This window comes from Pelecanus crispus, chromosome 6 (genome assembly GCF_030463565.1).
Source record: "Pelecanus crispus isolate bPelCri1 chromosome 6, bPelCri1.pri, whole genome shotgun sequence".
Taxonomy (NCBI): domain Eukaryota; kingdom Metazoa; phylum Chordata; class Aves; order Pelecaniformes; family Pelecanidae; genus Pelecanus; species Pelecanus crispus.
The window spans coordinates 2,232,294-2,245,731 of NC_134648.1; the positions used below are offsets into that span (position 1 = coordinate 2,232,294).

At 64.5% G+C, this 13,438-nt stretch overlaps 3 protein-coding genes across 3 annotated transcripts; all 3 read right to left on the reverse strand.

Annotated features, from left to right (window-relative positions):
* Positions 1–2,824: 2,824 nt before the first annotated feature.
* LRRC10B (leucine rich repeat containing 10B) lies at positions 2,825–3,685 on the reverse strand. The gene has a single exon (XM_075712300.1). The coding sequence runs from the start codon at positions 3,683–3,685 to the stop codon at positions 2,825–2,827; it is 861 nt and encodes a 286-aa protein (XP_075568415.1).
* Positions 3,686–6,146: 2,461 nt separating this feature from the next.
* SAXO4 (stabilizer of axonemal microtubules 4) lies at positions 6,147–9,350 on the reverse strand. The gene is given in 9 exon segments (XM_075712252.1): positions 6,147–6,301; positions 6,386–6,611; positions 6,683–6,769; positions 6,879–6,929; positions 7,037–7,128; positions 8,195–8,439; positions 8,526–8,715; positions 8,718–8,912; positions 9,293–9,350. Coding segments are annotated over 9 exon segments (1,299 nt in total).
* On the reverse strand, positions 9,342–12,743 carry SDHAF2 (succinate dehydrogenase complex assembly factor 2). The gene is made up of 4 exons (XM_075712315.1): positions 12,723–12,743; positions 11,200–11,423; positions 9,777–9,886; positions 9,342–9,618 (listed from the first exon to the last, which is right to left on the reverse strand). Exons 1-4 carry the CDS (start codon positions 12,735–12,737, stop codon positions 9,488–9,490), a joined length of 480 nt encoding a protein of 159 aa, XP_075568430.1. The 5' UTR covers positions 12,738–12,743; the 3' UTR covers positions 9,342–9,487.
* Positions 12,744–13,438: the final 695 nt, after the last annotated feature.

A 13,438-nucleotide genomic window follows, 5' to 3' on the forward strand; every position in this document is an offset into this window, starting at 1 on the left:
CAGATGCCTGTTGGTGAAGCGGGGGGGCACGCGGCTGCCTGGGGTGCTGGCTGGCGCGGCGAAGGCTCCGGTGGCCGCGTTAAATAATTCACTGAACGCCGGTCTTGAATAAATAAAAGAAACTCCAGACGCGGCGATGGCCGGAGAGCCGTGTCCCCTGCGCCCAGGGTAGCATCCCTCCGGATTCGCCTTTCACGGGCTGAAACTGGGTGTTGGAGGTGGCCGGTGGCGAACAGAAGGGGACGAGGCTGTCCCCTGCCCGGCTCCTGCGTGCCGGCGGCAGGCAGGTCGCGACTGCTCGCACCCGTTCAGGCTCTGGTTTATGCCCAGCTGAGCCAAACCGGGAGATTTTGGCAGCAACAAACCACCAGCGGCATCGGTGCCGCGGAGCCTGGCTGCTGCTTGGGCTGTGTAACACCAGACCCCCGTTTCTTTTATCACGCTACATCTTTGAACGCCGCAAAAAGAAAATACGCTTGGCTCCGTGCGGCGATCCTGGCGCTCCTGTAGCACGGAGCCGGTCCGAGCCGCAGCGATCCCCGAGCCCCTTCCTTTGTGTCCGCAGCCAGCGGGAGCAGATGGAAATAGCAGCGTGATCCCAGCTGCGGCGAGGCCACAAACCGTTGTACGCGGGGATGGGAGAGTAGGCAGGGATATATATAGAGACAGACGTATGGATGATGCACTGTGCGCACGCCTCGCCGGGTGCTGGGGCTTGACGATGCCAGCGGCCCCGAAATACTTGCGCGTAGCAGAAACGTGTGAGGCTTCCGCTGACGGCGGCAGCTCCTGGCCCCCTCGTCTCACCGCGCCGATTGCCGCTGGTGCCGTGCCGACGTGGTACCCGGACTCCGACCCAGCTCCTTCCCCAGCCGGAGCGTGGAACCCAGGGCTGCGAAAGGCTGGGGCGGTGGGAAAAGGCTGCAGGGAGGCAGGGTCTTCCCCTTCCTCAGGTGTCGGAGCTTCTGGATCCAGCTCCTGCTGCAGGGACGGGCTGGTGGCACCCAGGGCCACCCCTCGCCCTGCGGAGCGCAGACCGGCTGGGAGGGGATCCGCACGGAGCCGGTGGCAGCGGATGGGTTGTGCCAGGCGGAAAAGGATGTCGTGCTTGTAGCTGGGGCTGAGAGTCCCGCCGGGCGATGGATAATTGCCTGCTAATTAGCAGCGCCCCGGATCGATGGCGTGATCCCTGCGGGCTGGGAGCCACCCGCTGCCATACTCAGCACCCCAGGGTGCCAACGCGGGGTGCTGGGGTGCCCCGTGGCGGGATGCTCTACTTGCTATGAGCCGCAACGGTGAAGGCTGCCTGGGTTGCAAGAGGGACCGACAGCCCCTACCTGTCCCCCCGAGGGGGAAGAGCGAGCTGAGCTCCTGCCAAGCCCCAAATTTGCCGCCCGCAAGTGGGAATGGAAACGGGGTTACCGCTGGAAACACGGGGGCTTCGCCAGCCTCCAGCCGGAGGGGCCGGCAGCGACAGGCCCAGCGCATCCCGCAGGCGAGGATGTTCGACTGCGTCTAAAATAGCCGTGCTTCCCGCTGCAGAGCGGGGAGGCGGGGGAAAAAGAAGGAAGAAAGAAAAAAAAAAAAAAAAAAACAAAAACCAGAACCAACTGGGCAGCATCCGCCCCGTGAGCGCCGGAGAGGATGTGGCAGGAGCGCTGGCTGCCCGCCAGCCACCAAACCCAAACCCCTGGCAATTACAAGCGGATGCGCGGTCTGAAACCTCCAGCAAGCCCCAGCCCTCGGAGGGAGCGTTGGGTGCCGGCGCGGCCGAGCTCCCCTGCCGCGCCGGGATGGATCGGTGGAGAGCGGGTGCACGGCTTGGAGGCAGGCGGAGGGAAACAGGACTCCCTTGAATCTTAAAAATAAGAGGAGCTGGTGGTCTTGCACCAGGATTTGTTGCCAGCGGTTCCTGAACAGCCACTTCTCCTGCTGCAGCCAGCCCCCCCCAGAAAAGCCACCCCATCACCTTTCTCTCGTGCCAGGTTTTCTTGGGTTTGTGCTTTTTATTGCTTGAGTTTGGTACAAACGGAGCTCGGGGAGGGGAAGAGGAAGGACAAGGCGGCAGCCCCTGGCTTCGGTGCCTGTTTTGGGGCAGACAGAGCCAGAGCTGGGTCTCCTCTTCCCGTACAGAGGCGAAACCCTTTCCAGGCTTGAAACGGGCAGTGTTTGTGCCCAGGTGGGTTTTCCATCAGCTTCTTCCCTAATCTGACGGCCGGGAAGAGCCTGGCGGAGAACTGTCTCCCCCCCAGCCCAATTCCAGCAGCAGGACGGGGGATCTGAGGGGTGAGAAGGGGTCTACGGGTTTGCTCTCAAACCTCCCTGCTCTTCAGGGTGACGGTGTCCGTGGGGAACGGATGCAAATGGCGTTGCTTTCTCCTGTCCCTCCCCACAAAGCCCGGAGCAAAGGACGTCTGTGGAAGTGGTAGGAAGGTCCCTGCGCTCGTGGGCAGGCATCGCGGGGATGCCTGGCTCTGAACAGCACTGTGCTGCCCGCCGGGGCCTGCCCAGCAGGCAAGGGGAGGTCCGGGGGGTCCCCTGTTACAGCAGAGGGCTGTTTCCCCCATCCAAGGCACCCTGCGGTTAGGTGGGATGCTCTAAGGTGGGCTTGTGGGTCCCGAAGGTGGCCCATGAGCCCTGCAGATCCAGGCAGAAGCTCTTTGCTGTCCCAGCTGGGAGATGCTGGTCCTTGGACCATCTCTTTTCCTTCACGTGGAGGCCATGAACTTCTTTCTTCCCCAGCCCTAGCTGGGAGACCGTGGTCCTCGGGAGCCCCGTCCCTCTGCGGCGCATCCCTGCGGGTGTCTGGCTGCGGCAGGGCGGCTCACGTTTCCCCCGGGGAGCCCGGCAGAGCTGCAAAGCTGCCCTCCCCATTTCCCAGCAGCGGGGAGCCGTCCCCAGGGGTTGCTGGTGGGGCCTCGGTGCCTTCATCGTCCTCCTCCTCCCGGTGCCGGAGGCTCTGCAGGCGCTCCTGCCGCGCCTCCATGAACTCCCGCGCCCCGTCACCCACCAGCCGGACGGCATCCCCAACGCGGGGCGGCTGCCGGACGGGGTTGCGGTCGTAGGAGAGGAGGCGCAGGGCGGAGAGGCCGGCCAGGTCGGGGAAGCGGGCAATGCGGTTGCGGTCCAGGTCGAGGACGCGGAGGTGAGCCATGCGCAGCAGGGCCGGGGGAAACTCCTCGAAGCGGTTGCCGTAGAGCCAGAGCCCGCGCAGGCCGGCCATGCGGGGCAGCCCGGCGGGCAGGCGGGCCAGGCGGTTGTCACCCAGCTGAAGGCTGCGGAGCTCGGGCAGGCGCAGGAGGGCCCGGGGGAAGCGGGCGAGGAAGTTGCCCTCCAGCCAAAGGCAGCGCAGGCTCTGCAGGCGGGCGAAGGCGGGCGGCAGCCCCTGCAGCCCGTTGCGGCCCAGGTAGAGGTGCGCCAGGCGGGGCAGGCGGCACAGGGCCTCGGGCACCTCCAGCAGCTCGTTACCGTCCAGCGCCAAGGTGCGGAGGTGCCGCAGGGCCGCCAGCTCGGCCGGCAGCTCCCGTAGCCCCGCACCGCTCAGGTAAAGCTTCCGCAGCCCCCGCTGAGCCCAGAGGGCGACCGGTAGCCGCCCGCCCCGCACCTCCAGCCGCTGCTCGCCGCCCTCCGGGCCCTGGGCCACCGCCGGCCGCGCCCCGCGCCCCGCCGAGCCGCCGCTCCCCATCCCGCCGCCGGGCCCGCGCCGCCGCCGTCGCCACGGCAACGCGCCGCAGCCAATGGGAGCGCGGGGGCGGGGCCGGGGCGCCGCGCTGCGGAGCACCCGGGTGGCCACGCCCACCGGGTGGCCACGCCCACCGGGTGGCCACGCCCACCGGGTGGCCACGCCCACCGGGTGGCCACGCCCACCTCGGCCACGCCTTCGCCGCTGCCCCTGCCTGCACGCTGCCTGCTGCCCTGCCTGCTGCGGTTTAGGTTGGATATTGGGAGAAATTTCTTCACGGAAAGAGTGGTGGAGCATTGGAAGAGGCTGCCCAGGGAGGTGGGGGAGTCCCCAGCCCTGGAGGGGTTCAAAAAACGGGCAGACGTGGCACTTTGGGCCATGGTTTAGTGGGCATGGGGGTGTTGGGCTGATGGTTGGAGTGATGATCTTGGAGATCCTTTCCAACCTTAATGATTCCTAGTTTGACTTTCATTAAAAATAATGCAGCCAGCAAGCCAGGAAACATGAAATTCTTCCTCTCCCCTTAACTGGTTTAGTGGTGGACTTGGTAGTGTTAGGTTAATGGTTGGACTGGATGATCTTAAAGGTGTTTTCCAACCTCAACGATTATAGGATTCTGCCCCTGCCTGGGGAGATTTAGATTGGATATTAGGAAAAATTTCTTCATGGAAAGGAGGGTAGCAAAGCATTGGAAGAGGCTGCCCAGAGAGGTGGTGGAGTCCCCAGCCCTGGAGGGGTTCAAAAAACGGGCAGAGGTGGCACTTTGGGCCATGGTTTAGTGGCATGGGGGTGTTGGGTTGATGGTTGGCCTGATGATCTTAGAGGTCCTTTCCAACCTTAGTGATTCCCAGTTTGACTTTCATTAAAAATAATGCAGCCAGCAAGCCAGGAAACATGAAATTATTCCTCTCCCCTTAATTGGTTTAGTGTGGACTTGGCAGTGTTCAGTTACTGGTTGGACTGGATGATCTTAAAGGTCTTTTCCAACCTCAACGATTCTAGGATTCTGCCCCTGCCTGGGGAGATTTAGATTGGATATTAGGAAAAACTTCTTCACGGAAAGGAGGGTAGCGAAGCATTGGAAGAGGCTGCCCAGGGAGGTGGGGGAGTCCCCATCGCTGGAGGGGTTCAAAAAACGGGCAGACGTGGCACTTTGGGCCATGGTTTAGTGGCATGGGGGTGTTGGGTTGATGGTTGGGCTGATGATCTTAGAGATCCTTTCCAACCTTAGTGATTCCCAGTTTGACTTTCATTAAAAATAATGCAGCCAGCAAGCCAGGAAACATGAAATTATTCCTCTCCCCTTAATTGGTTTAGTGGTGGACTTGGCAGTGTTCAGTTAATGGTTGGACTGGATGATCTTAAAGGTGTTTTCCAACCTCAATGATTCTAGGATTCTGCCCCTGCCTGGGGAGATTTAGATTGGATATTAGGAAAAATTTCTTCATGGAAAGGAGGGTAGCGAAGCATTGGAAGAGGCTGCCCAGAGAGGTGGGGGAGTCCCCATCGCTGGAGGGGTTCAAAAAACGGGCAGACGTGGCACTTTGGGCCATGGTTTAGTGGGCATGGGGGTGTTGGGTTGATGGTTGGAGTGAGGATCTTAGAGGATCTTTCCAACCTTAGTGATTCCTAGTTTTACTTTAATTAAAAAATAATGCAGCCAGCAAGCCAGGAAACATATGAAATTATGACTCTGCCCTTAACTGGTTTAGTGGTGGACTTGGCAGTGTTAGGTTACTGGTTGGACTGGATGATCTTAAAGGTGTTTTCCAACCTAAACAATTCTAGGATTCTGCCCCTGCCTGTGCTCTGCCTGCTGCCCCTGCCCGGCCAGGCTCTCCGGCAGCCTGGGGTCAGCACCTCCCCAAGCACCGTGGTGGTGAGGGGTGCCTCTGCGATCACCCACATCCCCTGGGACCCCCAGGGAGCTGCTGCCGCATGTCCCCCCAACCCCGGCACAGCCACCCCTCCCCGGTGCCCTTTTCACACCCCACGGCCAAGGAGGGCTTGGATGGAGACCCCCAGTGACCCCCACGCCATGGCTGCCCACCCTGCTGGGGCCCGCAGGATGAGCTGGGGGGCTCCTTCCTCCTCCTCCTCCTCCTCCCGCTGCCCACCCCAGCCCTGCCTGGTTTTTCCCTGCCGCAAAGCAGCTGTGTCATCCCAAAGCCAGCGTTGGAAAGCCGGGCTCGTACAGCCCTCCAGCGGCTGCCGGCCAGGCAGCACCCCCCCACCTCCCCAAAATCCTTCTGCCAGCCTTTGGGGTGCAGGCAGCCCCCAAAATGAGGACTGTGGGCAGCCACAGCCCCTCCATGGTGACTCGGGGGTGGGGGGGTGGCAGGGGTGACAATGTCCAGGAAGCCTGGTTTGGGTCTTTATTTTGCCATGTGCTCCCAGGGACTCTGGGGTGGGGGTCCCCAAAGAAGCCAGAGCTACCCGTTGGGACCCCCGGGGTGCAGCAGCTCTACCTCGGGCCACCCTGGGGGGGCCACACCGGGGGGTGACCGACAGCATCCCCCAGCCCCGTGGGGTGGCTGTTGGTGCCGAAGCCGCTGGGGTGCTGGGGCTGGATGCTCACCATGGATCTCGCCGTCCAGGTTGGACCCTGCGAACACTGGGCTGGAAAACCCAGGAGAGATGGGGTGGTGAGGCTGGAGCCCCCCTGGGCCACAAGCCCCCCACCCAGGGCCACCCCAAACTCACCCGGTGCTGCGGGGGACAGGGCCAGGTGGGGGGGCACGTACTGGCTGTTGTTTTCGGTGAACCCCAACGGCTCCTGGGTGGGTGCGTGGTCCGATGGGGACGGGGCCATGCTTGCACCCCGCTTCCTGCCAGCACCCCGCTGTCCCAGCGGGCTGACCTGGGTCGCTCGGGGTGCCTGCAGCCCTTGGGAGACGAGTGGGACGGGGTGGCCCACGGCGGGCAAGCCCTGTGTGGGGACAGCGGGTGAGGACGGGGAGGGCACATGGGGACGGGCAGTTGGGCTGGGGTCCTGCTCACCACCGTGCCCGGGGAGCCCAGAACCTCCTGGTTGAACCTGCTGCCTCTCTCAGAGCCCGCCGGCAGCACCGGGAGAGTCTCGCTGCGCTGCCGGAGGGTGGAGATGGGGTGGCTGGGACACGCGTGTCCCCTGCCTGCACCCCAGTCCTGCCAGCCGGGGGTCTCGCCTCGCCACCCCTCCCCTCGCCCCGCTTACGTGGCTGCGCACGGAGGGCAGGTTATCCATGGCGGCGATGCCGACGCCGAGCTGCGGGAGAGAAAAAGCGTCCCTTGGGGTGCAGAGGGGTTGGGGGGTGCTGGTTGGGGCCAGGGGACCCGATGTGGGCCAGGGGACCCGGTGGGGCTGGGGCTCACAGGCTGGGCTGGCAGGATGCCGTCGCTCCTCGGCGTGGTCCCGGTGAAGCCCGACTGTTCCTTGGTACTGACGGTCGTCTTCTGCAGGACGTCTGCGGGGAGCACGCGGGGCAGGGAGGGTGCCCCGCTGTCCCCAGCCCAGCCTGCGCTCGGCTCCGCAGCCGGCTGTGGCGTCACTGGGGGCCCCGGCTGTCCCCCTGCGTTTGGGAGTGTGCAGGGATGGGTGATGCAGGGCAGGGGGCCTCCAACACCCCCAAAACATCCTGGGGTCAGAGCTGGCCCCAGGACCACCGACACCCCAAAACCTCCTGGTCCCAGGACAAGTGACACCCCAAAAACCTCCCAGGGATGGGGCTGGCCCCAGGACCACTGACACCCCCAAAACCTCCCAGGGATGGAGCTGGCTCCGGGACCACTGACACCCCAAAACCTCCCGGGGATGGAGCTGGCCTCAGGACCACCAACACCCCAAAACCTCCTGGTCCCGGGACAAGTGACACCCCAAAACCTCCCAGGGATGGGGCTGGCCCTGGGACCACCAACACCCTCAAAACCTCCTGGGGTCAGAGCTGGTGCCAGGACCGCTGACACCCCAAAACCTCCCGGGGATGGAGCTGGCCCCAGGACCACTGACACCCCCCGAAACCTCCTGAGGATGGAGCTGGCCCCGGGACCACAAACACACCAAAACCTCCTGGTCCCAGGACCACTGACACCCCCAAAACCTCCTGGGAATGGAGCTCGCCCCAGGACCACCAACACCCCAAAACCTCCCAGTCCTGGGACAACTGACACCCCAAAACCTCCCAGGAATGGGGCTGGCCCTGGGACCACCAACACCCTCAAAACCTGCTGGGGTCAGAGCTGGCCCCAGGACCACCAACACCCCAAAACCTCCCGGGGATGGAGCTAGCCCCGGGATCACCAACACCCCAAAACCTCCTGGGGACAGAGCTGGCCCTGGGACCACCAACACCCCAAAACCTCCTGGTCCTGGGACCACCAACACCCCAAAACCTCCTGGAGATAGAGCTGGCCCCGGGACCATCAACACCGCAAAACCTCCTGGGGACAGAGCTGGCCCCGGGACCACTGACACCCCAAAACCTCCCAGGGATGGAGCTGGTTCTGGGACCACCAACACCCCAAAACCCATACCTGGCTGGGCAGTGCCGGTGCGGCGGCTCTCGGGGCCGTACTCCCTGGCTGCTTTGAGGGGGCCCTGGAGAAGCAGCGCGTGCTGGGGACCCACCGCCCCGGTGCGGAGGCAGGACAGGGAGTACTGCTGGTGGTACCCGCTCCCCGGCTGGTGGACGTGCCGGGGCAGGAGGCTGCGGCCATCGGGGAGCCAGAAAGGCTTGAAATGTTCAGCGGTGGTGGATGTGGCGGTGTCCTGGCAGTGGCTGCGGTGGGAGGCCAGTGTGGCTGTGACAGAGCAGCCCCAAAATTCACCTCCCTGTGTTCCCCGCCCCGCATCAGGGGTACCTACCCTGCTGCTGCGCCGCGCGGGCGGAGCAGGCAGGAGATGGCTGAGTAGTTGTTGGACACGTAGCCGGTGCCGGCGTGGTGGCCAAGGCGGGGATGGAAATGCAGCTGGCCTGGGTGACAGCGGGGAGAGGGGGCTCAGCCCCAGGAACGAGCCCCCCCCACAACCTTCGGGGAGGCTTTTGGGACCCCCTACCGTGGGCCACTGCGTAGCTCGTGGCGTAGAAGTTCATGAGATCGGCGCTTCCCCCGGCGCGTGCCTTCGCGGAGGGGGAGACAGTGGCCAGCCCCGCGACGGGTGAGCCCTGCGGCAGGGACCGCAGCTTAGCGCGGGGACAGACAAACAGACAGGCAGACGCCATGGTAGGGCTGTCCCAGAGCAGCTCCCTGCCTGCCCTGAGGGCCTGGAGGCAGGAGTGGCTGTGGAATGTCCCCACGGAAACGGACGTTGGGACAGGGATGCTGTCTCCCGGTAACCGGCGCAGTGACGCGTGGGGACCTCGGCCGCGGGGTGCCTGGGGACCACTGGCCCAGCTGGGACACCCCGCAGAGGGCACCGGGGAGCAGGATGCCCCACTCCAACCTCCTGCAGAGGTGGGTCACAGCCCCCCAAGTGTGGGGCCACCTCCCCAGGGTCCCCAGAAAAAGGGTTTCAAAGGGACAGGTAGGAGTCGGAGACAGCGGCGAGCTGGCGCGTGCCAGAGCGAGCTCAGCTTGATGTTGCCTCCCCCTGAGCGCCCGCTCCCAATGCTGCCGAAGAGCAGCACTCACAACGCAGCAGGAGGGAGGCAGCAGGAGCAGTAGGGCTAGCAGCCACGGCTTTACTCATCGTGCCCCAAGAGTCCGAGGGAGCCGCTGCCGGAGGAGGAGGAAAGCCGCGGCGAGGACACTGGCATCGGTGTTTCCACAGGTTGCCGTGCCCCTCCTCTGCTCCAGGCAGCGGGGAGGGAGAAAGCGGCCCTGCCGTCAGCGGGGTGACTCGAAAAGGTATTCCAAGTCCGGCTGCCGCAGCCTCTGCTCCCGTTTCTTGTTCTTGGCAAACTCCCTCAGCATGGCCATCACGTCGTTCTCAAACTCGGATGGCGTGGGCTTCGCTTCTGCGGTAAAAACAGAAAGAGGCAGCGAGAGAATGGCTCCGTCGTGTCCTGAAGCGCCCAGTACCACGCTCGCCCCACCAAGCCCAGCTCCCACGGCCTGGAGCGGTGACGGTGCCCGGGCGTCAGAGTGGGCAGGGTGACCGGCAGCCGCACCGTACCTGTGGCCCAGTAGTAAATGTCCCAGTCGTTGCTGGGCTCATTGATGAGCCGGTCGTAGAGGTTCAGCTGCTGCTCGCTCATGCGGTTCAGGTTCTCCTTCGCAAAGAGGCTGGAGAGAGGATGTATGAGGATGAGCGCGGGTGAGCGGAGGAAGAGCCGGGCTGGCACGCTGCTCCCGACCGCGCCTGGTGCCCAGCTCCGTACACGATGACAGAAGACAAGGAGGAGCTGGGTCCAAAGTGACCTGCCTCCTGCATTAAGCCCCAGCCTGCTCTCTGTTAACCACTACGCCAGTCCCGAAACCTGACGGGCCTTGCCTCGTTCATACACCCCAGAAGTTATATCCATCTTTCCCAAAGGATTTTGGCTCAGCCAGCAGCTAGGAGCTTCCTAGCTAGGAGAAGAGGAGGCTGAGGGGAGACCTGATCGCTCTCTGCAGCTGCCTGACAGGAGGGTGCAGTGAGGGGGGTGTTGGGCTCCTCTCCCAAGTAACCAGCGATCGGAAGAGAGGAAATGGGCTCAAGCTGTGTCAGGGGAGGTTTAGATTGGATATTAGGAAAAATTTCTTGATGGAAGGAGTGATCAAGCATTGGAAGAGGCTGCCCAGAGAGGTGGTGGAGTCCCCATCCCTGGAGGGGTTCAAAAAACAGGCAGATGTGGCACTTTGGGCCATGGTTTAGTGGGCATGGGGGTGTTGGGTTGATGGTTGGCCTGATGATCTTAGAGGAGCTTTCCAACATTAGTGATTCCTAGTTTTACTTTAATTAAAAAATAATGCAGCCAGCAAGCCAGGAAACATGAAATTATGACTCTGCCCTTGATTGGTTTAGTGGTGGACTTGGTAGTGTTAGGTTACTGGTTGGACTGGATGATCTTAAAGGTCTTTTCCAACCTAAATGATTCCATGATTCTATGATTTCTCCAGAGCTCTGACATGCCTCCTGCTGCCTCTGGCTCTGCTCTGTCCTGCCTGGCAGCAGCACTGATCAATGCATCCTACGCGAGCAAAGCTCTTGTGGTGATTTATTCAACAGCTCAGCTTTCCATCCGCCTTCTATCCTCTAAGCAACATCACATCTCCTGTGGTTTTGGATTATGGCTGTGCACTACCCCACCAAACTCTTTCCTGCCATGCTCGGGGCTCTTCCCTGTTTGTTAAAAACCTGTAACATCTTTTGGAAGCTCAACTACACAGCAGCTACGCTCACCTGGGCTGGCCTTTCTCCCTTAGCTCTCCGGGGCTGATGTTATCTCTCCTGTAAAGTACAGGCCATCCCTGCCCACCCCTGGCTAAAGGGGACAAATTGTCAGGGTGCTGTGGGGAAGGAGAGTGCAGCGCGGGTGCCCTGACAGCGGGGAGGTGGGCAAGCGGCAGAGGGTGGCTGAGAAGCCGGGAGGGAGGATAGGCACCCCATGCCTCACCTGAGCAGGATGCAGTTCTCCAGCATCCCTCTTTTCCGGCTCTCGTACAGCAGCCGGGCTCTCTTGGTCTCCAGCGGCTCATCGGGACGCTCCTGCCAGGGGGGTAAGGGGATCTCCAGCACGTCCTTCCCCGAGTCCGTCGGGGAGTCCCCGCGGTAGCCACGCTGCAGGCTCACCAGTGCCAAAATGTGCCGGCGCAGAGCCCGCCCGGGCAGGGAGCAGAGCTGTGAAAGGGACCCAGACAGCGCCGGGGATGTCAGGCCTGGCTGCTCCAGTGGGGATGGGGAGATCCCCAGCGCACACACAGCCCCCCCCAGAACCCCGCTGGCTGTGAACCCCCAGTCCCACACCACCCCCAGACCCTGCTGCCCCCCAGACCCCCATCCCAGAACCTCCCCCATGCCACCCCCATCCCACACCCCGCTATTTCCTGCTGCCCCCAATCCCCCTGTCCCACAACCCCCATGTCCTGCTGGACCCCAATGCCCTCATCCCACACCCCCTAGACCCTGCTGCCCCCCAATCCCCCCATCCCACACCCCTCCATGTCCTGTTCCCCCCCGATCCCCCCATCCTACACCCCCCCGTGTCCTGCTGCCCCCGATCCCCTCATCCCACACCCCCTCAGACCCTGCTGCCTCAATCCCCCCACCCCACACCCCCCAGACCCAGCTGCCCCCCAATCCCCCCACCCCACACCCCCCAGACCCCGCTGCTCCCCAATCCCCCCATCCCACACCCCTCCATGTCCTGCTGCCCCCCAATCTCCCCATCCCACACCCCTCCATGTCCTGCTGCCCCCCAATCTCCCCATCCCACACCCCTCCATGTCCTGCTGCCCCCCAATCTCCCCATCCCACACCCCTCCATGTCCTGCTGCCCCCCAATCTCCCCATCCCACACCCCTCCATGTCCTGCTGCCCCCCAATCCCCCCATCCCACACCCCTCCATGTCCTGCTGGCCCCCAATCCCACCATCCCACACCCCCCAGACCCCGCTGCCCCCCAATCCCCCCATCCCACACCCCTCCATGTCCTGCTGCCCCCCAATCCCCCCATCCCACACCCCGCCATGTCCTGCTGGCCCCCAATCCCACCATCCCACACCCCCTAGACCCTGCTGCCCCCCAATCTCCCCATCCCACACCCCTCCATGTCCTGCTGCCCCCCAATCCCCCCATCCCACACCCCGCCATGTCCTGCTGGCCCCCAATCCCACCATCCCACACCCCCTAGACCCTGCTGCCCCCCAATCCCTCCATCCCACACCCCCCCATGTCCTGCTGACCCCCGATCCCCCCCATCCCACACCCCCCAGACCCCGCTGCCCCCATCCCACATCCCCCAGACCCCGCTCCCCTCGCTCCCCCCCACCCCACACCCCCCTCCCAGGCCTTACTACCCCGACCCTGCAGCCCCCAGGGCCTCCCTCGGTCCCCCGCCTCTCCCAGACCCCCGGATCCCCACGGGTTCCCCTCACCCCCGGCCCCACCACCCCCAGTTATCCCCCCCCGTCCCCTCACCCTGGCCGCCGCCATCGCCCCGCGCAGCCGCTCTAGCCTCCGCCCGGGCCGCTCTGTGACAGCGGGCAGCCCGCCTCTATGGTACTGGGAGGGGAGGGCAAGCGGGGCGGGGCGGAAGGGGCGTGGCCTGAACCGGAAGGGGCGTGGCAACGGCGGCGCTGGCGGTGGCGGTGAGCGCGGTTGGCGCGCGCGCTCGGGGCCTGCTGGCGGTAACGGGCGGGGCCGGGGGGGGCCGGGCCGGGTCGGGCCGGGCCTGGGGGCGGGGGGGGGGAAACTGCGACCCCCGCCGCCCCCCTCCCCTCGACCTCTCCCCTCCCCGGGGCCCCGCCGCTCGGCAGGGGCGGGCCGAGCCGGGCCGACATGGCGGTCTCGCCTCCGGTGGAAGCGGGGGGGGGGGGGGAGTCTGGGCCGGGGGGCGGCGGCGCTGCCCCGGGGAGGAGGGGGTGTAGGGTGCCCCCCGGGGACCTCGGCGCTGAGGAGGGGCTGCCCAGAGCGGGGTCGGTGCCCGTGGGTTTGGGCTGAGGGGGGTCGGGGGGGGCTGCGGCCCCCGGGGAGGAACGGGACCGGGGCGGGGCGGGGCGGGGGGGTGAGGTTGTGGTTGCCCCCTGAGGGGGGGTTGTTGCCTCCAGGGGTGGGTCAGTTCAGGGGGAAACGGGCCCACGTTGCCCCTGGGGGTGGCCCTCAGCGAGGGGGGGGTCGAGGTGGGGCTGCGGCCC